The sequence below is a fragment of the Leucopleurus acutus genome, assembly GCF_964270905.1.
Source record: "Leucopleurus acutus genome assembly, chromosome: 4".
Classification (NCBI taxonomy): Eukaryota; Metazoa; Chordata; class Mammalia; order Artiodactyla; family Delphinidae; genus Leucopleurus; species Leucopleurus acutus.
The window spans coordinates 3,850,305-3,875,922 of NC_139146.1; the positions used below are offsets into that span (position 1 = coordinate 3,850,305).

The 25,618-nt window shown below is 56.4% G+C and overlaps 1 protein-coding gene across 1 annotated transcript in view; it reads right to left on the bottom strand.

The window, feature by feature from the left end:
• The window catches only part of SORCS2 (sortilin related VPS10 domain containing receptor 2), a gene marked incomplete at both ends in the record, with an annotated part of 481,188 nt that overhangs the window by 179,951 nt on the left and 275,619 nt on the right, over window positions 1–25,618 (bottom strand). Inside the window, one exon of the mRNA XM_082837533.1 lies at window positions 5,026–5,125. Within this exon, the coding sequence (XP_082693659.1) occupies window positions 5,026–5,125 (100 nt within the window). The remainder of the gene's footprint in view (window positions 1–5,025; window positions 5,126–25,618) is intronic.

The window sequence follows — 25,618 nt, forward strand, 5'->3', positions numbered from 1 at the left end:
GCTGTACCCTCACACCCTCTCCCCGTGCCATGGGGTTCTCGTGCTGAGTCAGAAATGTGCTCGTAGTCCAAAGCCAAATCGGGTACTCAGACAGCACGGAAGGCACACGGGGGATGCTGAGGGATCCTCAGGGCCCCCAGGGTCTCAGGTCACGCCATGACAATGGTAGAATGCCTCGCCCATGGGCATCAAGGCGGGAGCTCTGATTATACTACAGGCAAGACAAAAATAAAAGGGAATTCACTTTGTAAGACAGGTTGCAAAGTGGTCTCTTAAGAAGCTATAAAGTACTGCTTCGCCTGTAATTGTTGTTGAATGGACTCCTAATAGCATTCACACCTTCCTGCAAAACCTATCCATTACCGATGACTGGAGAGGTAGACCCTCAGCTCACGCTGAAGCAGGCGCCCCTGCAAATGAAGAACCCCATCTTTTCCCAGATCACACTCACTCTGGGGTAAACCTGTCCCGCTAGAGGCCGACTTTGGCCCCTTTTCTTATTCCTCCCACAAAAATGCAGCAGGAGAGGTTCGGTTTCCCAGGGCTCCACCAGAGCCTCAAAGGTTCAGGAAGGATCAAGTTGCTTGTCCAGTTCACCTTCATATCCCAGCGCCCGGCAAAGGACCCCAGCACATAGTAGGTGCTTCGTGTGCAACAAGATTGAACCCAGGGTTCTCACCCTCCAGCACCAAGCATGCAGCCTGGCACAGAGTAGGACCTTGACCCACATCTGCTGAATGGATGGGGGTCAGATTGAGACAGAGCTCGGACATCTGGTGAAACCTGCCCTCTTGCGGAGGAGAAGCCGAGACACGTGGTAAACAGAGCAGAGTCTGGGCTCTGCCCACGTGCATCTCATTCCCCAGCTGCTGCTCTTCCCCTGGGAGGAGACCAGGAGAGTCCAGAATGCCGGAGGTGCAAGGGGCTTTGGAGAACCCCCAGTTCAACCTCCTGATCTTATGGAGGGAGACACTGAGGCCTGGAGAAGAAACAGGATCTGCCCTGAGTCACACAGCTCAGCTGTGGTCAGATCGAGCCCTGTCCAGCCACAGCGGGTTACACACTCCGCACTTCCAGCACAGCAGGCTGCGCTGGGCTTGCACAGACATGGGGAACCCCATCTGCCCCCTGGAACTTTGCCCCGGGGTGCCCGGCGAGCTCGAAGTTATGACAGAGGGGGCCTCTGGCATCTAGCAGAACTGGATTTAAATCCTTGCTCAATGCCAAGTACAGAGACACAATATGTTTGATCCACTGGTGACAGCTTTGCCACCTACCAGCTGGGTGACCTGGACTATTCTCCCAGCTTCCCCCGAGCCTCTGTTTTCTCATCTGGGCAATGCAGGTGATGACGTAAACCCCCCAGTCATGCCCCGCCTCCGCACAAATAAATGACTATGATTGACATCTGGTTCCGGCCTAGGGCCTGGCATACTGAGAATGATCGCCAGTGGGTGTCTTAGGAATTGAGAAGCTACAGATGAGCGAATAAATGAAGGCAATGACAGGGGGAGATTTTTCCTTTTATGAAATGGAAATCTCTTTCCCTGAAGGGGTCCCACCCCATCTCCAGTCCAGCCCATGGCACCCGTATTTCCTGAGTGTTACAGGGGGAAATGTTTCCTTTTATGAAATGGAAATCTCTTTCCCTGAAGGGGTCCCACCCCATCTCCAGTCCAGCCCATGGCACCCGTATTTCCTGAGTGTTGGCTTAGTGCTAGGGGCTGTGCACAGTTGAGGAGATGGACCTGAGTAAAATCCAGTCTCCACCAAGCAGTCTGCCTGGACTGCTTCCCGATCCCTAGGCCTGCCCTTCAGAAGTTGGAAGACCAGCCCGTAGCCCCCAGATCTCCCCTCTGCCTTCACCAGCCCCCGTGGCTTCCGGTTCTTTACGTGACATGGTCTCACGTCAGCTTTTTCTGTGACAGGGACTGTGGCTTTTCTGCTCCTACATGCATTTACAACATAAGGTGACATTCACAGGTGCCAGAGATTGGAAAGGGGACACACTTGGGAGCCGTGACTCAGCGGATATCTTCAGTGGCAGTCATGAGTGACGTTTTCAGCACTCACCTGTCAATCTCCCCTCCATCATTGCCCCCGTTAAGAGATGAGACACCTTGGGACCTCCCTGATGTCCCCTCACTGGAGGGTCATGGCAGAACTGGACTGAGGACAGGGCTTCCCAGCCTGGGTGCTGTCCCCCAGGCTACCCTACAAATGCAGGGTGCCCCATGCAACCCCAGGAAGGAGCCTCGGGCTCCACGCCTACAGGCCCCATCCAGGTACGGGGGAGTCTGTGGATCAGGTGGGCGACTCGGCAGTAGCGTCCATTCAGCGGGACCAGCTGTGGCTTGCGGCACTCGCTCACTCATTCATTCATTCATTCATGCATGCATTCATCCTTTAACATGGGCTGAGTGTTTGTGCTGGGCACAGCGGCCAACCAGACCCAGCCTCTATCCCCAGCGATATGGCCAGGCTAAATGTCCAAATTATCAAAATAACCTCTCACAGGCATCGCCGATCATGTCCTATCTCCTTTTAAAGATGCACACGTCTCCCTGCCTCCATCCCTAACCCAGTGTTGCCCACAGAGGAGGTTCTGCTGAGCACCCCAGTCAGAGCCCCCAGCTCTCCATCTGCCCCGAGCCCCCAGGTAGCCAAAACTGATGCTTCACTCCTGGTGCCCTCTGCCTGCCGGGATGCCCTACGTGACCTAGAAGCCCCTTTGCTGAGCCCCCGCCCATCATCTCATTAACCCCCAGCCACCCCCTTCACAGCAGGACACAGGCTCAGCAGCGGCTGCATTGCGCAGGACCAGGGTCTGTCTGGCCTCACTGCTGGCAGCCCGGCAGCCTTCCCTGACCTCACGCCTCAGAGACTCCCCGTTCTGTGACTGCCACTGTTGCCTCTGCCTTTCTAGTTTCCAAAGGAGGACATGGTGTTTGGGGCCGGCCCTGGAGCCACCGTCACATCTGGGCACCTGTGGGTCCTCCCAGCTGGTGACGGACGGCAGGGTCAGCTTGGAGGAAGCTTCCGGGACCGGGCTGGCTAGACAGATAGAAATTGGAGGACGTGCAGGAGATGGGCGGCATGGCCTCCCGTGTCCACTGCTGGCTGGAGTTTGGGGGTGATGGGGGGGCCTCTGGCTTGGGTCAGCACCAGCCCGCGGCAGCCCCCCCTTGTCTCGCTCCAAATCACAGGGGCCCCAGGGAGAGAGATGACAGCGGGCAGGGAGGCAGGATGTCTGTCCTTGCCCCTTCCAAGCACTCAGCTCTCCTGGCCAGCGAAGGTCTCTGTTCTATGCACACGCTGCCGCACCCAGGCCTGGGCTAGGGTGCTGCCTGGGTATTTCCCTTGCTGCCCCCCCCCGCCCCCCAAGAGAGCCCTGTAGCTCAGACAGCGGGGACGGCACGCGGGAAAAGCACTGAGCTCCCAGCAGAGCAAGGGCTGCCTCCCAGCGCTGACCCCTCACCAGCCCGGGCTGGGGCCGACCAGACACGGGACGGGGACAGCTCGGGGAGCACGTGGGCTGAGCTGCGGGGAGTCGGGGTGGGGCGGCAGCTGGGGGGGTCATCCCCGTACTTGCTCTCACTCCTGCACAAGAAAACCCCTCAGCTCTGGACCCACATGAGGCTGGGGTCAACTCCAGGCCTCCCACCACCAGCCGTGTGATTAAGCGCTAAGTCTCACCTTCCTATGCCTCAGTTTTCTGCCCTGGAAAATGGGTTAATAACACCTCCTTCCTCGGCCCCTGTGGGACAGAGTGAGATCGTGCACGTGAAGTCCCCGAGCAGGGCCCAGGGAGACCCGGGCAAAACCAACCCCCTGCCTCTGTCTGTTCAGTCCCGAGTCCCCTCCGGGCAGGCACCGGTGTCCCCGTGAAGTTCCCCCCTCTCCAGCAGCCCTCCCCACCTCTGCATTCCAATCCTGTCCATCAGGAAGCTTTAACGGCCGTAACAGTCAAGGAAGGGTGTTGGCAGAGGGGAGAGGCCTACTTTAGAAAGCTGACATCCCATTAAAAAGTGCCAATCAAGATTCCCTGGACAGCTCCCAGGGAATGGCAATGCACATCAGTCCTCACGTTCCGAAACCTCTACGATGGGGCCTCGGTCCCTGCAGAACCTGCCAAGTTCACGCACACACCGACTCCTCTGAGCCCAATAACGTGCCGTCAGCGTGGCCGGCAAACCCTCCGGCGCCCTCCGCATCCAGCCGTCTGGCCATGATGACTCTCTTCCCGGGACGCTCATCGGTCTACAGAGGTTTTCCGGGCTCTACGTGGCGTCAGAGCATCTATCGGTGCCCGTGGGCTGGGCTCTGGGTTCTAATCCCCAATGTCACAATTCTCTGCCGTGACATCCCATTTCCCAGGAGGAACCTGATCTGTCCAAGTTCCTCTCTGTGACAACGGTCTACTTCCCTGCATGGAGTCAAGTGCGCAGGATGGCTCTGCCCCGGGTGCTTCCTCTGACCTCAGTCTGGGGTCCCGAGGTGGCTAGGAGGCAACCACGGCTTTGCAAAAGGGTCTTCTCACGGAACCTGGTGGAGGCGGCCGTAGCCTGGAAACGACAAAGTTCCCTGATCCCACAGTCAGGCAGAGAGCAGAGTCAGAAGACACGCTCAGACCAGGAAAACAGAAAGTAAAGCTCAGATGAGACACCAAAGCCAAATCAGAACCAAATCAACAACTAAAAGACCCTGCGGGAGATCGGGACCGCTCCTCGCTGCTATCCAAGGACGCCAGACCAAGGCGAGACATTCCTTCTCCCCTCCAGAGAGGCCACCCCTGCCCCTGCCCCGCTCTACCTGGATGGATGCCGGCCCAGGGCAGGGGGAAACAAACGCACCAGGACAAACTTTCTCCCAAGGCCCAGCTGCTGCTTTAGAACTTAATTCATCCAAACGAATTCAGGCGGAAGCGGGAAGGGTGACGCAGGGAGCTGGGAGGTAAACACCTCCGCCCGCCGTCAGGATCCCGGAGAGGCAAGGCGGCAGCGGCTCCTGCAGTGCAGAGCCTACCTTTCTCTTGTTGGTCGGGCAGATGTAGAAGTTGTCGATGACGGTAGTGACGCCAGGCTGAAGGGTAAGCTTGGTGTAGGACGTCCCGAAGTCCGATGACCTGGGAGGACAGGAAGACAGCTGTCAGTGACAGGCCCCTCCACGTGCAGAGGTATCCAGCCCACACGGTGTCCCCCGCCAGTGTGGGTGCAGCGCCCAGGACACCCTCGGGTGTATCCTCTCCCTTTCCCCGGAGCAGCATGCCCCAGGGGACCAGGAGGAGACTGGGGTTCCCTCAGGGACACCCAGCACTAGCCCAGGTCTGGAGCTGCGAATGCCAACCTGTCTTCCCACGAGCCACCTGCCCTGGGCGGTCCACGGTCTATGTTAGCTTTACTGTATCTGCGTCTCACTGGTTACAAAGGGTCTCACAGGTACTGGCCGCGTCTAGGTCCTTCCATCTGTTTGATTCCTCGGAAAACCTGGACAGATTACGTCACTACGTCCATCTCGAAGATGACCAGAGGGCCAGGAGGAGGCTCGGAGGGGATACGTTCTGGCCTGAAATCACTCAGCTGACAGGTGGCCGCCTCAGGATGTGAGCACGGGCCGCTCACGGACAGCTGGAGTCCTGTTTGCTCTCTAGAAGTTCCCTGCTGCCCTGAGGCCCGTCTGCTTGTCTGTTTCCCTCTCTGGACCCTGAGTTCTTCCAGCGAGCTGCACCCTCCGCCCTGACCATGTGCACCTACAGGGCTGCAGTGGCGGCAGCAGGTACCCAAGCTCCAGAGCTGCTGGGAATCAGACCCCAATCCCTGTGCCGGCCAGTGGGTGTCAGCATCCGCTCACCACAGCCGGCCCGGGGCCAGTCCCTGCCGCCCAGGGGGGTGCCCACTTTCCTGTCCGTAAGGCAAGGGCTGCAGGAGAGAATCTCTGAGCTCTAACCTCCGCCCAGAGCGGCCGCAGCAGTGAGAGGGAGATAAGACATCACGGGCAATATCACAGCAACCGACATGTCGGGACATGGTATTAATCCCATGCTGAAGCTCAGCCCCCTCCGCTGGGCTCAACTCAGCGACCCTGGGCCCAGCGCTCCTTGTGACCAGCTGGTTCAAACGTGCTGCGGCCGCAGAGAGCTGGAGACATGGTCAGGCCCAGGCCGCACTTTGCCTCCAGTCCTGAAACCAATGTGCGTTATTCCAGAGACCTCAGCTTCTCCCAGGCTGTCCTGTCTCCTGACCGGTCAGGAGACTCACCCAAGGGCGGGGACGGGCCAGGAAGAGGAGCCCAAGGCTACTGAGGCCTGCCGTGCCGGTGCCCCTTGGGCCCGTCCATCTTTCTGATCGCCACTGAGACCGGCCTGCATGGAGCTGAGCTCCAGGGCCAAGGGCGGCCGATCCCAGCTGATGGGAGGTGGAGGTGGGGCGGGGCAGTCACCTGGATTCCTGTCCTCGGACCCCAGCACTGCGGGGGGCCCGGCCTGCAGGCGGCCCAAGCAGCCCCTTGGGCCCACGGAGGGGCTGGACCGGGCCCACGCAGGGGCTGGGCCCACGGAGGGGCTGGACCGGGCCCACGGAGGGGCTGGACCGGGCCCACGCAGGGGCTGGGCCCACGGAGGGGCTGGACCGGGCCCACGCAGGGGCTGGACCGGGCCCACGCAGGGGCTGGGCCCACGGAGGGGCTGGACCGGGCCCACGCAGGGGCTGGGCCCACGGAGGGGCTGGACCGGGCCCACGCAGGGGCTGGGCCCACGGAGGGGCTGGACCGGGCCCACGCAGGGGCTGGGCCCACGGAGGGGCTGGGCCGGGCCGTGAGTGTCAGACTTGCCCAGTGCAGCCTGGGCTCCTGGGGGAGGCCTGGAGCTGCTCCCTGTAAACACTGCACCCCACTGGCAGTGTTTCAATTCCATCCCACAGGACACCCTCAGCACTTTCTACAGGGCGGTACTTCCTCCCTACTTCTTCCCCAAGCTTTCTGTTTCACTGAGGCTCCAGGAAGATGGGCTGTGTTTGTGGCCCTTGTGCTTAGTGGCCCCATGTCCCTGGAAGTCCTCAGGCCCCAAGGTCCTTCCCAGGCCAGGACAGAAGGCAGCCCCTGCCCTCTGACTCCTGGGAACTCCAGCAGGGGCCGCCCCGCCGGACCCCCAGCAGGGTCCCCTGGGCCTCTGCCCGCCCCTGGCCTCCCCAGGGAGGGCCCGCTGGAGAGAACGAAGCAGCCCCACTGGAGGTGTAATTGGGGAAGCGCTTACTCTCAAAACCTCTGAGAATTGATTTTCTTTGGGAAGGAGGGAGTCAGAGGCCCATTGGCAGAGGGCTGATCCAGAGACCCAGGAAATTCTAGAACCGCCCCCGCCCCCGACACGAACAGCTGTGCTTGGAGCTCGGTGCCTGGTAACCTCTGAGCCTCGTGGTCCCTCACCTCACACCAATAAGCATCTCTAAGACCTGCGAGCGATTCTGCCTTCCAGATACCGGGCAGTCCACTCCTTCCCTCCATCCTGTTTCCCTCTCCAGCCCAGCTGCCTCCCCAGGGTCCAGCCTCCCCCCTAGTCCCCCACCTGTGGCCACAGCAGCCTGTTCACACCTGCTCACTCAAGGGCACCTGCTGGTGTGGGTCCACAGCAGGGAGCCAGTGAGATCTAGGCCCTGCTGCCCAGGAACTTACATTCCAGTGAGGCCCGGGGAGGAGGGTGATAGATAGATAAGCAAAACTATAGCCGTGTCAAAGGAGACAAGGTCTGGGAAGAAGAATAAGCAGGGTAGGGGGATGGAGGGGGCAGTGGATTGCTGTCTCAGAGAGCGTGGCAGGGAAGGGCCCTCAGACAGGTGATGTCTGGGCTGAGACGGGAAGGAAGGAAGAGAACGTGCTAAGTGCCTGGCTGTGGGAAAGCCACCTGTACTGGGTTAAGTAATGTCTCCCCCAAACTTATGTCTACCCAGAACCCGTGAAGGTGACCTTTATTTGCAAATAGCGTCTTTGCAGATGGAATTAAGTTAAGATGAGGTCATACTAGAGTAGGATGGGCTGCAATCCAATGACTGGTGTCATCGAAAGAAGGAAATGTGGGCAGAGACACACAGACACGCAGGGAGGACGTCGTGTGACCATGGAGACAGGCAAGGATACCAAGGATTGCCAGCCACCCCCAGAAGACTGGAGAGGGGCATGGAGCAGACTTCCCCTTGATCCTCCAGAAGGAACCAACCCTGCCGACACCTGGATCCCAGACTTCCAGCCTCTAGACCGCAGACAACAATTTCCATTGTCTAAAGGCAGCCAGCATGTGGTACGTTGTATGGCAGCCCGAGGAACTAGTACAGCATCGCAGGTAGAGGGAAGGGCAGGTACAAAGGCCCTGAGGACAGGGGCCCCTCTCCCTTCTCTCTGGACAGGGAAGGAGGGATCTGTTTAAAGCAAAGTCCTGCCACTGCATCACCAGCTATGGCAGCGTGCGAAACACCTCACTCCGCCGGACAATGCAAATCCAATTCCTCAGATAGCCATTAGCCCCAAGTCCCAGGCCACCTGCCAGAGACTGGGACATCAGTGCATTCATTCATTCACTCTTTCGTTCAACATTTGTTCAGCTCTTTTATGCTTTAAGCATCACACTGGGACTGGGAATTCAGATTTCTTTATTTGTTCAAATTCATTCCTGCCACATATGTTTATTGAGTAGCTACTATGCGCCAGTCACTTCATCCCCTGGTGAGTAGAACAGATACTGTGGGACAGAGAGAGCAGACAGATGGACACATCCAGAGAATCTTGGGAGATTCTAAGAGGGACGTCACACTGCCCGGGGCCAGGGGCCATCCTTGGCTGCCCCGCCCCCATACTGCCCCCACTGCCCAGCTAACCCATCTTGCTGACTCTTCCTCCTAAATCATTTACATTGCATCCCGACACCTCCATCGCCCCATCCCAGGCCCTCTTCATCTCCCACCGTCCTTGAGGGGTTCCTGGTGGACGACAGGCTCTGAGGAGAGGGAGGCCGATGCTGGCTGGGGGGCCGTCACCAAAGAGGGGACTGTAGAGTTTCCAGTGGGGGCTGGAACAAATTACCACAAACTCAGCGACTTAAAATAAGGCATATGCATTATCATACAGGTCTGGCGGTCAGAAGTCCAAATGGTCTTATGCGCTAAAATCAAGGCCTCTGCACCTTCTGGAAGCTTCAGGGGAAAATCTCTTTCCTTTGCTTTTTCCAGCTTCCAGAGGCGCCTGCATTCTGTGGCTTGTGGCCCACCCTCCATCTTCGAAGCAAATCCTCCAGTCTCTGCTTCCATTGTCACATCTCTTTCACTTGTAGCCAAACCTCCCTTGGACTCCTCCCGTGAGGACCCTTGTGATTACACAGGGCCCACAGGGCTAATCTAGCATCGTCTCCCCATTGCCCCATCTTTTTTTTTTTTTTTTTTTTTTGGCCTCGCCGCGCACGTTGCGGGATCTTAGCTCCCCTAGGGCCACGGCAGTGAAAGTGAGGAGTCCTAACCCCGGGACCTCCAGGGGACTCCCTCGCAATCTCCCCATCTTAATCACACCTGCAAAGTCCCCTTTGCCACATGACATATTCACAGGCTCCAGGGATTAGGACGTGATATCTTTGGGGGGTATTATTCCTCCTTCCACAGGTGGGCGTTGGAGCCAGGTATAAGGTAGGGCTTTGGAGCAGGTTGGGGGCAAGAGTGGCTACAGTGAACTGTGAGAGAGGTGATGGGGCCAGAGGCTGGCAAGGTGGACGGGAGCAGGTGTGAACGACCCCAGAGGCCACAGAGAGATCTGGGCCTGCTCTGGATCACAGCCCCTGCTAGTAGATAAAAAAGAATGTCAACTATTTTGGACTTCCCTGGTGGTGCAGTGGTTAGGAATCCACCTGCCAATGCAGGGGACACGGGTTCGAGCCCTAGTCGGGGAAGATCCTACAGGCTGTGGAGCAACTAAGCCCGTGCGCCACAACTACTGAGCCCGTGCGCCACAACTACTGAGCCCATGTGCCACAACTACTGAGCCTGCATGCCACAAGTACTGAAGCCCAAGCGCCTAGAGCCCATGCTCCGCAACAAGAGAAGCCACCGCAATGAGAAGCCGGCACACTGCAACAAAGAGTAGCCCCCGCTCGCCGTAACTAGAGAAAGCCCACGTGCAGCAACGAAGACCCAACAGCCGAAATTAAATAAATTTTTAAAAAAAGAGTGTAAACTATTTCATTGTAATGTTATATTGATTGCATGTTGACCTAACATTGTGGATATACTGAGTTAAAAAGTCTATTATTAAGATTAATTGCACCTGTTTCTTTAATTAATAGAGTTAAATTTCTAAGAGCAGTTTGGGGTTCACAGCTAAACAGAGGAAGGTGCAGAGATTTCCTGTGTACCCCCCTGCTCCCAAACGTGCATAATCTCCATTACGTCATGCACCTCCCTCCCCCGCCAGAGCAGCATGTGTGTTACAGCTGATGAACGGATACTGACACACCATCATTACCTAGAGTCTATAGCTTAGGTGAGGGGTCACTCTTGAGTTGACATTCTATGGACAAGTGTACAGTGACATGTGTCCACCATTATAGTGTCATACAGAGTAGTGCTACTGCCCTAAAATGCCCCGGGCTCGCCTATGCACCCGCTCCCATAACCACTGATCTTTTCACCGTCTCCATAGTTCTGCCTTTTCTAGAACGTCATCTGTTGGTCTGTAGCGTTTTCAGCCTGGCTTTTCTCACTTAGTAATACGCCTTTAAGGTTCCTGCAGCTCTTTGCAGGTCCCCGGTTTCTACTTCTTAAGGACAACCCACGCATGGCTTGCGTCCTATTTCTACCAGACTCGCTGGTCTGGACACAGGCTGAGGCTGTGGGTGGAGTCTGCAGGGTGTTAGCGGGGTTCTGCAGGGTCAGGTCTGTGCCCCCATCTGGAAGGGGATGAGCGGAGTGACCGTGGGAAAGGTGTTCGACGGTGTCTCAAAGCCCGCATGGTAGGAGCTTGTCCTCGCTACTATTTTAGGAAGACTGGGGTGACCGCGGGTGGGACAGGTGACTGAGGCGGAGGGAGTGGCAGTGGGGAGGAGAAGAAAGGAAGGGCAGGGCACACACCCGGAAGCTGGGGATGGCAAGGTGTAAGGTCGAGGGAGGAGACGGAAGGTGTCCCGGGTAACACGGATGGGGTGTGGCTCGGGGAAGTCAGGACAGCCCCTGGGTGAAGCTCACTCACCCGCACCCACGAAGCCTGCAGGACACGGTGGGGCTCGAAGATGGGCGAGTTCAGAGCAGCACGTGTTTCCCTGTGTCCACGGCCTGGGCCACCTCCTCTCCTGACACTGGTCAGGGGAGTTCTGAGATCCCATGAGGCCAAGAAGAAGGGGCCTGGCAGTCAGGGGTCTGGCCATGCCCCCTCGCTGCTACTGAGAGTGAGATCCCGGGCACACACTCAGGATGGGGCATCGGTTTCCCCTCGAGGCATCAGAGAGTTGGATCAGGGGTCCCTGGGGTCCCCATGAATGGAAAAGGCAGTGGTCACATGCCTTTCACCTGCAATGTCCTTGCCTGTTCCCTGGGCTCCCAGTTTCCCCGACCCCGAGGCCAGTGCTTGGGGAAACCCTTGCCCAGGCAGACCTCGTTGCCTGGGGCCACGCAGGTATCCATATTTCACTTCATTATTTCCCAAGACCGCTTGTTTCTCAAAGACTTCAAGTGAAGGAACAAGTCTAGCAGTGATGGTATCCGTGTTACGAAGAGTTATTCCAAGAAAGGAAAGTAGAAGGTGATGGAGTGTTACGTGGTCCCTGCCTCGCCCTGTGTGTCTGAGGGCTGCTGAAAATAAGCACCGCTCAGGATGCAAACCGGAGATGCCCAGGGACGCTCAAGATGCCCGAGGTTGGAGGATGCTGTCTCTTTCCCAGAGTGCGCAGATCTCTGTTATGAGCTCACCAAGTTTGAGACAAGGATGACTCAATTAAATGTCATACATTCCTGACTCTTATCTAAATCCCTCACAGCCCCAGGGCATCAACCCTGAATGTAATGCCGCGTCCTCCTCAAGTCCTTACAGATGACCCCGTTGGAGTGAGGAGAGCGGTCACCAAGATCATGCAAGAATCCACAGGTCAGGCACACAGCCAGCACTCAATAAATGCTTGCTGGATGCCTATGGAGGGGCACCAGGTAGCAGACCCGAAGGCTGTGTGACCTCGGGTGAGAGGGTATCCCACTCTGGGCAAGTTTTCCATAGAAACCGTGGGGATTGGATTTGATTAATGTCTGAGCACCAGCCAGACCCTTGAACTTGTCTGCTGGGGAGAGACTCCCCCTCTCATCTCAGGATCGTGAAAATGCCTGTGAGAGCTCTCCATGTCCAGAAGGAAGGATAGAAGGGAGGGAGGAAGGGGAAGAGGGAAAAAGGAGGGTGGGGGAAGGGAAGAGGAGGGCGAAGTGCGGAGGAACAGCGCTCACCCTGGGTCTCCTCTGGGCCCGGCGTCCTCCCCACACCCACCCTGAACTTCCCCAGCACTAATACCACCTCCAAGTTCTTCCACCTGCACCTCAGGAAGTGATCATGCAATCTAGATTTATTCAAATTAAAAATTTTGGAAAAAAAAAACAGACTCTAAAATCGGGCAAATAGATACATGGAAGACAAGCGCAGTTGGAAAATTGCTATTTGAAAATCGGCCGCTTAATTGCTGAGTGTCTGTACATATTCACTTTTAAAAAATTATTTAATTAAGCCATTTTCATACTCTATAATTATTTCATTGGCAGGGACGTAAGTTCAGCTCCAGCCCCTCCCCCTGTGCGGATGAGCCCCCAGCTCCCACGGTCTCCCGGCTACTTTGGGAAACAACACAGGTGGGAAAGGGGGCACCCCCTGCGTGGCTGGTACCACCTGCAAGCCTGTGGCTTTGGGCAAGGCCTGGACCTCTGCGAGACTCGGTTTGTTTATCTGGAAAAGGGATCAAAGGCACAGACCTCAGATACCCACCGTGAGACTGGAGCCGGTGTGTGGAGGGAGAGTACAAGGCGGGCTCGTGGTCACGGGCAGGTGACAGGTCCCCGCATCACGGAGCCTCCTGAGGGGCACTGATGCCACACTGTGTCCGTGTGGACCTCTCTCTGGCCGGAGGCGTGGCTGTGTGGACTCCCCTCGTGCGCCCTGATGATTACCCAGAGGACTGGCACTAGCCCTGCACCGTCGGTGTGCAAAGCACCCGGGCAGACCTCAAAGCCACACCAGGGATGGGAACTCCCACCTGCACTTTTCACGTGGGGAAACCGAGGCCCGGCAAGGAAGGGACGTGTGCAGAGTCCCCTGGGGATCCGTGGCACAGCCGGGACTCCATCTTGGTCTCCAGGCATCCACCCTGGGCCCTCCCACCAGAGGAGGTGATGTGTGTTAGGATGGTTTCCCAGCCGAACGCCCTGCTGAACTTTAGTCTGTGATGTGAGATGAGAAGGGACAGATGTCGAGAGGCCACCACCCAGGGGCCACCCTTGTCCTCAGGAACCGACAACTCCAGGGGCCCTGGAAAGACGAGGCTTTGATCCGCTGCCCGGGACTGACAAGTAAACCCTCTTGGGATCAGCCAGGGAGAGGGAATTAAGGTGGCCCGGGGCACTGATAGGCCGGTCAAGTCATTCAAGAAAATTCCATGACGTGGCTTGACATTCTGAGTGTGAAACAGGGTGTCGGGTGCCAGCCAGGTGGGTGAGCTGAGGGAAGGGGTCTCAGCCTGCCCTCAAAGGGGCGCGATGGCTGTAGTGGGGCGACGCCAGGCAAGTTGCCCCAAGGGTCTGAGAGCGTGGTCTTCCTGCAACGGGAAAAGCCCCTTGGGGGGATTAATAGACACAGGGGCTCACACGCTCTGGACACCAGGCCAAGGGCGGAGCTCGGCCTCCCAGGAACAGGACAATAGCATCGGCCAGGAGCATGCCTTCCCGTTTTACAGGTGAGGAAACTGAGGCGTATCACCTGCCTTGCTCAGGGTCACATGGCAACTACAGGAAACTCAGTTTAAGCCCAAGCTGTTGGCTCAAGTCTGCCTTCTCTGCTGTACCCCAGGCTGTCCCCCGGGCATGCATTCCTGTCCCTCGGGATGCTCACAGGGCCAGGCACCCACCCTGCGTGTCTGGACTTTCTGACTCTATTTCTTCCTCTCGCAGAGCCTGGTGGGTGATGCTTTCTGCCGTGTCAGCATTTGCACACTGACCACAGCCCTTCCCCACTCAGTAGCCCTGTTAGTATTACCTGTGGGTTTTCTCCCTGGCTTAGGGCTTCTCCTTAGCTCAAGCCCAGTCTTTTTTTTTTTAATTTATTTTATTGAAGTACTGTTGATTTACAATGTTGTGTTAATTTCTGCTATACGGCAAAGTGATTCAGTTATGCATATATATACATTCTTTTTCATATTCTTTTCCATTTTGGTTTATCACAGAATATTGAATATATTTCTCTGTGCTATACAGGAGGACCTTGTTGTTTATCCATTCTCTATATAATAGTTTGCATCTGCTCATCCCAAACTCCCACTCCAGTCCTCCCCCAACCCCCTCCCCCTTGGCAACCACAAGTCTGTTCTGTGAGTCTGTTTCTATTTCATAGATAGGTTCATTTGTGTCATATTTTAGATTCCACATGTAAGGGATATCATATGATATTTGTCTTTCTCTGTCTGACTTACTTCACTTAGTATGATTATCTCTAGCTGCACCCATGTTGCTGCAAATGGCATTATTTCATTCTTTTTCATGGCTGAGTAGTATTCCACTGCCTATATGTATCATGTCATCTGTCTATGGCCACTGAGGTTGTTTCCATGTCTTGAACTCAAGCCCAATCCTAAAGGAGCCCGGGCAGTGTTCTGTGCCGGCCCAGAGGAGCACCCTAGCAGGGGCCCCAGATTTTCCATGCTCAAACTCACAGTCACGTGCCAGTGCCCATCTCTCTGAGTCCATCCCAGGAGCTCGTCTCCCAAGCAGCCCTTCCACATGTGGTTTCTGGCCCCGCTGCCATGGCTCTGCTGATGCTCTGGGCCCTCATGTGTTAGGTGCTGTGAAGTCAGTAGATCTTTCCAGAATGTAGCTGGGCTGGGCAGGGCCTGGTCCCAGGGACGGCCTCAGTATCCCTGCCTGCAGCTCTACCAACAACTTAGGGATGGAAATTCGTGCAGAGCCAGGGACCAGGCCACCCTGCAAGGCTGCTTGCAGGACGCTCTGCTCAAGCTGGCTCCCAGCCAGCTGCATCTCCTTACTCCACAGTAAGGGTCACCTCCCTTTCGGTGAACCCCTGAGATGAGTGATTCTCTCAGCTCAAGAACGCCTTCCAACACACTTTCCCCTGCGCCGATTCTGTGCCGAGCGCGGAGCGCAGAGTGGGTGGGCGGGCGTTTCTGTGGCTGGCGTTGCCAGCGCCACTGTACTTCCTGTTCAGATCCTGAAATAATTCCACACCCATCAGTCAGCAGACACTGCTCATACCTCTCCTCCTGGTTGCAGTCCCTCCCAAGACCTTCTCACAGACCAGGAGGAAAGGGCTTACACCCAGCTTAGCAGGGGCCCACCAGGAGCCTGCTCTGGGCTGTACCAGCGCCCACACTGAAGGAACAATGCTCCTGCAACATCTGGTGTGCAGCAGGGCAGCCGCCTCTAGGGGGCCCCAGGGCCTGGGGGCAGGGCTGAAGCACTAGAAAAGGACCTTGGATATGCAGCCAAAGCGGAGGTCAGAGCCTGGAAACGTGCCAGGAGCTCTCAAAGACTGGGGAAGGTGCCAGGGGCTCGCAGGGAAACTGCGGAGGGTGTTAGATGCTCCCAGGGAAGCTGGTGAAGGCTCTGTATGTGCCTGGGGGTCCGGGGAGGCCTGGCGGAGGAGCTGGCAGGAACTGAGGAGGGGAGGGGAGGAGAGGGTGCTGGACAAAGGGCTGGAAGCGATCCCGACAATCAGCCTCAAGTGCTGCTGGGGAAGCTGGCTGCTCCTGCCGCTGTGACGAAGCAATGAGGGCCCAAGTCCCAGGCAGGGGCTACGGAGTATAGCCAAGGCCCAGAGCCCGGAGCAGACACAAATAACGCACGGGGACCTCAGCCCCGAGCAGGCGGCCAGGGCTGAGGCTGCCCCAGGCCCAGGATAAAGACGCTGGGTGAGTGACCTCGTCTCATCTCCGTTCCAACCAGTGACTCTCAAGGCACCAATGAAGAAACTGAGATGCAAGCAGCTGGAGTCCCTTGCTCGGCTCCTAAGGGACAGAGTGAGACTGTGTCCTACTCGGGTTCTAAACTGGGCAACTTCTAGCAGCTTCCAGCTCTATGAATGGCTCTGGTGGTTTTATTTCTGGAGGTTTTAAGATGACCCGAGGTGGGATATTTGCCGCGGCTCTTTTCCCAGATGGTGGGGTCTTTAGAACTGGGTTGCAACCGTCGGGACTCAATGAGGCCTGTGTCCCCGGAAGTGTCCCTGGGCACTGTCCTGGGGTGGGCAGGGCTCACCTGGCACGGGCGGGGCTGCCTACTGCTCACCTTGACACACAGGCCTCATCAAACCCCAGCAGATGTCCCTGCTTTTACAGCCGCTCTGCAAGCCCTCAGCCGGGCACACCTGCAAAGGCCAAGGCGAGTCTGGAGACCCCGACACGGAGGGGGCGTGGAGAGGCTGGGAGAGCGGCGTTTGTCGCTTTGGATTTTGTCGGGAAGGACACACAAGCACGTCCTACAAACGGGACAGGCCGGTTGCTACCCAGGAACAGGCCCTTCCGTGTCCAGCTTCTCTCCCCCGCTACCCAGGGTGAAGTGCACTGATGCACGTGATCTCCCAGGGAACCCGCCGATCTGGGAGGATGCCAGCCCCCTCTAAAGCCCAGAAGGGTCATTTCAAATAGGAAGCACCCCAATATAATGAGACAAATAATAACACAAAATGACCTGTTGCAGACCAGGTAACGCAGCTCCAAAGGGCTTCCCAATCCAGCAGCTGCCTCATTGTGGAACCGGGGGTGCAGCTAGGAATTCCCAGCAGGAATGGGGAGGGCAGAGGAGCTGGAAGGACGCTCAAGGTGGGGGGAGTGGGAGCCCCCAAATCTGGAACCGAGGCTTAGCATCAAAGCCGGTTGGGGGCTGGGCTGGGTTACGCTTCCCTTGTGAACTGGAATCTATCCTGCGGAAAATTCCTAAAATTTAGCAATCCACACCCAATAAAATTTCCTTCCCTCATATGCTGATACACCCTCCACTCTTCTTGGAATCATTTAAAAAATAATAGAATAAGAACAACAGAAAGCAGCTCCAACAATAAGAAGAAAAGAAGCTTCTCTTTCAACCCTCAGCTGGGTCCCCTTATCCCTCTGTACCTGTCCAGCCCTTGTCCACAGGTGAATGTATTTCTAGCACGGCCATTACAACATGTGCCCACATTTTGGTCTGATTTTATAACTAAATGGTTAGCGTTTCCCGCCTGCTGTGTAACTCCATCCAGTGCGTGTGACATTACTGACGAGCCATTGGTTGGGATGAACTTTCTTAAAGCCTCTCTAAAAATACTGAGAGCCTACTATGTGCTGTGCACATAGTAGGGAAACTGACTTCTTTCTATTTTCCTGTTATTTCTATTGCAAGCCCCTCTGCCCTTTATAAAAATTTTCATCCCTTTAACACGTCCTGGATCACTCCCTAGGATCAAGTGCCAGGAGCGGGGCTCTAGCTTCTGCATGGCTTTTCAAAAGTGTATTCTCAGATCCAAGAAACTCTTACAAGTCAATATTTTAAAAACAAGGGTCCTCATTTATTCTTAGGGGGTCCTGGCATAAAATGGTAACATTTTTATATGCCAATTCCCGAGTTATAGAATCTGACACTCTAACTTAATTTTTTGAGTAACTGTTGACGCTATCCAGTTTCTATTAAAGGCAGCGCAAATTATATACTGAACATTTTTAAAGAGGAAAAAGAATGTAAAGAGACATTAGCAGATGAGATATGGGCAATCGGGAAGGAAATTCTATTTTTAAATGTTCAGAGAAATATTTCAATACAAAGTCCAAAAACTGAGCAGGAAATAAGACAGGTGGAACACAACTTGGGATCTCAGTAAACATCAAAGAAATGCTGTAAGTCATGAAATCGGGGGCATTCGATGGACACTTTTTAATGGCAAAAAGATCAGGGAATACAAAACAAAGGTTGATTCAATGACAAAACTGAATAGTTAAGTCAGTAACCTACAGATTTCCATTTCTAAACTGTGTCCTTAAAGACACACTCTCCCACACCTGCCCCTGGGTTTCTGCAGGCCCTTGGCCTCTCATTCCTCAGCAGGAGGCCCCTCGACCCGCTCTGGGTTGAAGTTTTGAGATCTGGGCTTGCAGATGCCCCCATCCTTTTCTAATCCTGGACCTTGGACAAGTCAACCAACATCTCTGAGACTTAACTTGCTTGTGACATCAGGTGGCAGTAATAAGAATAATGGTAATCATCATTAATTAATACTCATCAATAATTATTCCCCCATACATCAAGTTCCATGCTGAGTGCTTTGGACGGACCAGCTCTCTTAATCTTCCCAACCCTCTACATGGTAAGCACAAGGCACCATCCCATTTTCCAGAGGAGGAGACTGAGGCACAGAGAGGTGAAGTAGTAAGTGGCAGAGCTCAGTTTGAACCCCAGCAGTCTGGCCCTGAGCCCATAAACTTCAACCCCACCACGTGTAGCTCCCCAGTCCTCACCAGGAACCACTTTCCAGAGGGGAGGGTGTGAAAGGACCTGTACCTGCACACATGGCTGTAGATGGGGTGTCGAACAGGGAGACGGAAGCACCAGAGGAGGAGGTGGGGACTCCTTGCAATCGGGAATTTCCCCTTCTTGGTCCAGCCGGGGCAGGAGGTGAGCCTGGCCCAGTTCCATCGCGGGGGGGCACGCCGTCCCCCCAGGAAGCACCCTGTCCTCCCATTCACGCAGTCCTGTGGGGGCCCTGTGTGCATCAGCCGTATGCAAGGACAGGGCCCTCCATGGAGGGTAAGAGGCACCGCTGTGTTCACACCCGCATGGCCTGTGTTTTCCCAGCTGACAGGACCTGCAGACGTGCCAGCCAGAGGCCCAGAGCGCTGTCCCTTCAACCTGTGCTAGTTTCCTCTTCTCTCAAATCATGCAAATCACCCTCTGAACAACCTCCAGCATGTCCCTAGCACCTTCAAGGTGGAGCCGGAGTGCCTAACAATAGCGGGCCCTGGAAAAACACATGGTGTGGACACTGTCAGCTACCCATTCTGCACAGGAGGGAAGCGGGGCTCAGAGAGGAGACCCTTACTCATGGCAGAGCCTTCGGCATGGGAAGACAGAACGCGTGAAGCCCTTGGACCCTCCCTTTTCTCCCCCGCGGGTCCCCTTACCGCTCGTCTGCACGCCCACAGCCCCCGTGACACCTGCTCCACCATAAATGGATTTCCTGTTCCTTTGATCCACCTGAATGCTCTTTAATGGCCAGGACAGTATCTGGCCAGCTCTCTGGCCCAACACCTCGCATGAAGTGAGTGCCAGTAGACGTTGGTTGAACGAGTGCATAAGTGAATGAGTGAATGAATGAATGAATGACACAGTTCTCAACCAGACGCCATCAGAGTTACTGCCGATGCCCCACATACGCTCTCAGCACCCAGCCCTGCTGTAAGAGCCAAGAGGGTCCTCGAAGCCTCTGGGCCTCCGACCACACCCCTCCCATGAATACGACACAGGCCCAGAGAAGAGCAGTCACTTGTTCAAGTCCACACAGCAGCTGGGCAGCCAAGGGGGTGACTCTGACTGAGGTCTCCTGGCCCCAAGGTCAGTGTTTCTTTTTTTTTTTTTAAATATTTATTTATTTATTCATTTGGCTGTGCCGTGTCTTAGTTGCGGCATGTGGGATCTTCAGTTGCGGCATGCGAACTCTTAGTTGCGGCATGCGGGATCCAATTCCCTGACCAGGGATCGAACCCAGGCCCCCTGCACTGGGAGTGTGGAGTCTTAGCCGCTGGACCACCAGGGACGTCCCCGCCAAGGTCAGCCAAGACTCCAGGCTGTCTTGGGCAGACAGCTACAGGGCGGACGTTAGAGTCATTCCCGACTCCTGCCTACAGTCAAGAAGACAAGACAGACTCACCCCCTTGCACCATCAAACTCCAGAGGCTTCTTCAAAATGCATCAGGTGAGTGATTTGGGAGCAGAGCACAAGCAGTTTGCAGCAGCGCATCTGTCCCTGCAGCCCCGGGGAGTTGGCAGGACAGACAGGCATCCAGACCTCCTTCTCTGAATGTGCAGAGGAGACAGCTCCGTGTGCACTGGGCAAATGCCCGCGCCTGCGCACCAGGTGCCCTGGGAGAGGGTGTGCTGGGGCCACAGCAACAGCCTGAGAAGGTGAGTAGCTTGGCCGAGGCCGTGCAGCAGAGCAGGCCCTGCAGAGCTCCCTACCCCATCCAGGCGCTTTCCTGCCTGAGCCGGCGGCCAGCCCAGGAGAGGGCCACATCTTCCCCAGAGCCAACCTCCTGCAGGCACCTCCGTGGTTAAAGCATCATTTTTTTTTTTTTTTGCAGTACGCGGGCCTCCCACTGTCGTGGCCTCTCCCGTTGCGGAGCACAGGCTCTGGACGCGCAGGTCCAGCGGCCATGGCCCACGGGCCCAGCCACTCCGCGGCATGTAGGATCTTCCCGGACCAGGGCACGAACCCGTGTCCCCTGCATCGGCAGGCGGACTCTCAACCACTGCGCCACCAGGGAAGCCATAAAGCATCATTTGAAGAGCGCATCCGTGGTCCACGTCATGCTCACGTGGAGGGGGCGTGGTGACAGTCTGACACCACAGGCTGTGTGACCTGGAGCTGGTCACAGGAGTCACTGGACCTCAGGTGTCCCTTCTGTACAATAGGGACACGCCTTCCACCCCAGGGTCGTCCCAAGGGTTAAAGGAAGTGACAAACCTGAACCTCCCAACACAGTAACTGGCCTGGGATGCAGCCCTTCCCTTCCTTCCCCTCTGCTCCCTGCCTGGGAGCGGAAGGTGTGTGATGATGGTGCAGTAAGCGGTTAACTCAGCGCGTCTGGGTTGTCCAAACCCCGCACGTTCCCAAGAAAAGTTTGGCCCTTGACTGGCTCCAGGAAGGTCACCTCTAAGCCTTGGAAGGTCCTGCCTGTTAAGAGTGCCTCTGTGTCCTGACGCCTTGGGCCGGCCAGTTAGTCTATGCTCACAATATGATTCCTGGCAGGGTCTTGTGTCAGCGGGTCTCAGCTTTGCCTCTGGAGGTGCTGGAGACTAAGGCCAGCCACAGGCTACATGACCGACCCCCAGTAAAAACTCTAAACGCCAAGACTCGGGTGAGTTGCCCCAGTTGGGGTCCTTCCTATGTGCTGTCACATGTCATTGCTCAGAGAATGAAGCCCGGTCCATATGGCCCAGGCAATGTGACCAGGGCCTTTGCACGTGCCGCTCTCCGTCCCAGATGCCCACAGGGACTGACTCGGGACTGACTCCTCAGTGCATTCCAGGCCCTGCTCAAGTGTTACCTCACCGAGGAGAACGCCCTCCTCCTCCTCCCCCAGGAACCCTCCCGCTTGGCTTTTGTCCACGGTGCACATTGCTACCTGACACTGCACACGCATCTCGCTGATTTACTCTCTGCCTCCCTTTAGGACATCAGCTCCCGGGAGGAGAGTGCTGGTGTCTGGTTTCCCTCCACCCTGGGAAGCTGCAGCAACATCTCCCTGCCCTGGGGGCCCCATCACTGATGCTGTCTTGGGGTTTTATTTCATGTGTGATCCAGGGTCAAGTTCTGTTTTCCCCCAAGGGCTGCTGCACTTACTGAAAATCCTCTTTCCCTCACTGCCCTGTGTAGCAACTTGCTTGTAAGTCAGGGCTGGTCTGAGCTCACTCTGGGCCCGTGGAGCCGCCGGCCCCAGGTTTGCCGCCTGTGGGTCTGTCCCCCAGCTCCTGTGACCCTGTGAAAGCTGTAAGACCATGGCCCTCACCTCTGTGCCCCCTGCTCCCAGCCGAGCAGACAGTGAAAGTTTGCTGAAGTGAATGAAGGATGCCCAGACTATTTCCATCATGGCACTAAATTACAGTAAAAGTGAGGCAAGGAGCCGGCAGCGCCCCCCCTCCCTCAGGCCCTCTCTCTGCAGAGGGGCCCCCTTGTTCCACCTCCACCCACGGGCGCCCTGTAATAACTTAATGCACTTGGTTCTCCAGGCAAGGAAACCAAAGTGGGTGGAAATTGGCAGAAAGTATTTCTCCAATCCCTAAGAATCCCATTTGAGAGTTAAATAACGACAAGATGCCTTGAAGCCCTTGAAAATTTTGAGCTAAGCCATTCTCAGGGAAGGCGCGTCACCCAGCAAGAATTGATGGTCTGCAGGAGGGGCGGGCGGGGAGGGAAGGCTGTGTACGGGGCAGCGGTCAGGCTGGGATCGGCTCCTCTGAAGCACGTGGGCATCACCCGGACCCGGGAGTCCCACCCCACCAGCAGGACCTGCCGCCCCTGCACTGCATCGCCCTGGCTGCCTGCCAGCCTCTCTGTGCCCAGGGGTGCTAGCCAGACGGTGCCGGCAGTCCCTGGCTCTGGCCAAGGTCCTGGCAGACCCCCTAAACTCCAAGCCCTGTGAATGGAGAATGTGGCCCTTCATCTGCGCCTCACTCCTAGAACCAGGCTGAAACCGGGTTCCCCTTTCCAGGGGAGCTTCTGCCAGCAGTGCCGTCTCAGCAGGGTGGGGTTGAGGGCTTCTGCTGCTGGGGCCGGAACGCCCACTCTTCCACAGCAAAACTATTTTTAGAAGTCATGCAACTTACACCTGTGTGCACATCCTACTTTTTCAAAGTGCCCTCCTGCATTGTGACCACATAGGGTCCCATTTTAGAGACTAGAAAATCAAAATCAGAGAGGTTAAGTCACTTGCTCAGAAACCCACAGCGAGCAGGTGGAGAGGCAGGGTGGACCCAGGCCTGCCGCATCCTACAGCCCTCGACCTTCCCCTTCTGCCTGCAGAGAAAGCAGCGGCTATGGTCCTCCGAGCACCCCTGTGTTCCGGAAACACTGCCGCGGGTTTTACCTGCAGACTCTAATCCCACCTTGCAGCCCGGAGGGAGGTGTGAGAATCTGCCATGAAAAAGGAAGAAACAAAACAGAGGTTCTGGGACCAGAAGCAGTGTGGCCAAGGCCCCATGGTCACTGACGGCCTCTGGGACAGGCTCCGATTTGGAAGAAAAGCTCCCGCCACCTGGGGTCCTGGCCTTGTAGAGATGCAGGGGTGCGGCTCACAGGACAGCCGCACCTGCACGTGCCCATCAATAGAGGGCGCGACTCCTCCCACGGTAACATGGAAAAGGAGGTGAGCGTGGGCCTGAGTGGGTCCTGGGAGGCGGGGATGGGGAGGGACGGAGCCGACTTTCTCTCGCGTTCTGCCCTTAAAAAGCCTGGGGGGCAGGTAGGTGGTGGTGAGGACGGAGTCTGAGGGGCGGGGTTCTGGGGAGGGACCAATCCCATGGATCTGCTCTTCCTTACTTCCTTCCTCCCTTCCCTCCCTCCCCCTCCTCCCTGACCCCCTCCCCCAGCTCACACACCACACATTACTGGGTCCCTGCCCTGTGCTTGGCCCCAGGCTGGGCTTTCAGATGGGGACACAGAGCTGCCCTGGAGAGGCTCTTCCTCCAGGAGCACGGGGGGGCATCTGACTGGTGACTGAGGGAGCCTTTAAGATGCTCTCCCGGTCACCGCCTGCCTGAAAGGTCATCACTGGTGCTCATTTACTCCATCAATTTGTCCCCTGTATCCCAGGACCTGCTCCTGGACTGATTCCAGAATGTGACTCCACTTTTCTATTTTAAAGGCACCAACTTGCCACCCGTGGCGTCCTTTGGAGGAAGCGCATGAGTGAATCCGAGGGGCCCACACTGCTGCCCAGGTGGGCGGCATCACGTATCTTCAACAACAGTGTGCCACCTCCCAGGACCTGCTAAAGAAGAATGTGATGGGCCCGGGGTGATGTCAGTTCTGTTTTCCTCCCCATTAAGGAGATTTTCTCCTGAGGACAGATTCTTACCTGGAAACGGGCCAGGGCAAAGCTCGTCTGAATTTTCTGCGTCTGAGTGTCTGCGGGAGCGGCAGACAGCTGACGCTGGAATACCAGACACAGTGAAGGAGAGGCGCTGGTTTTTCAGCGCCGTGAAGAAACAGCCGTTCCGGCCTTTGCCCAGCCCCGCTGGCTCATGCCTCCCAGCCCCCAGGGGTGGTACCCCAGGGGTACCTCCGGCCTTCACCAGGTGCGCCTGGACCGTGTCTGCAGAGACACTCCCCAGAGCCCGCCTCTCCGTCTGTCTCTCTGGCCGTGGACCTCTGGTTCTCTTTCTGCACCTATAAATCTGTCTGTGTGTCTCTCTGTCCCTCTGAGGGTCTCTTCACAGGTGCAGCTCTGTCCTTGCCTCTCTTGATCTGTCTGTCTCTCTGTCCACGTGTCTCTACTTTTCTGTGTGAGCCATTCTCTCCTCCATTCACCCCTTCCACCTCCCCGTTCCCTTTCCCCTAAGGCCATCTCAAGAGCAGACGTCCCATGACAGAAAGGTCTGGGGACAACACATGGCATCTCCACTCGGCCACAGGAAAGCAGGTCTCCCTGCAGCGCCCCTCATTCCAGGGGGCTGACGGATGCCTTGGAGGAGCAGGCGGACGATAAATAAACAAAGTGAGTTCTAGCGTTGGGAACATTGTGTACTATGAATAAAAGAAAATGGAGCGGAGACTTGGGGCAGGGGGGCGCTATTTCAGGCAAAGTGGCCTCTCCTCAGTGAAGGGACCTTTGAACAGAGACGGGACGCATCCAGGAGTCAGAGGTGAGCACGTGCAAAGGCCCTGAGGTGGGACTCCACACCAGGCTGCATTTCCTGGGCATGTTGCCTCTGGAACGGGACACGTCCTCTCTCTGGTTCCTTGCTCATGGTCATTGCATTCCAGGGACCTGGAGTCGGCCTGTATCATGAAGCCAGGGCCCTTTAGATTTCAACCTCAGCTGGTCTGGCCAACATGGTGACTGAGGTGCAGGAGATGGGGCTGGCGGCCGCCACACACACACACACACACAGGAGCTCTGACAGCTGGGGGGCAGGGGCACCATCCGCTCTCCAGGACAGGACTGCATTCAGCAGGGGCAGCCTCCGCCCCTGTCCACTGCTCAACCTCCCCTGCCAGCCCGGCACTCAGGTAGGGCCCTACGAGCCCTCGGGAGGGAAGGCTTTGTGTCCATGTCAGTCTCAACCCGGGGCTGTGAACACAGCAAGGCCGCTGAACCGATCAGACCGCTGGTCGAAACCCGCTTCGCAACACATCCCCACACCTTGTTCAGACATCACATCCACGCTAATAAGCAAATAAACACGGCATTCAAAGATCAGAGGCACCGCAGCTACAGTCTATTAAATGAAACTCGGCGTCAGGGATGAAAGAGAAGACAGACTGGGATTATTCTAGTCATGGCAATGCAGACAAAAAAAAAAAAAAAAGGGAAGAAAGGGGTGTTTTGAGAGATGCAATTTCGCGGTCCCTGAAGCAGCGCTGGCGGCTGCCTTGCTGCAGTCTGTGGTTGGGAAGGCGGGGCTGGAGTGGGGGGTCTCCTCTCCCTACATTC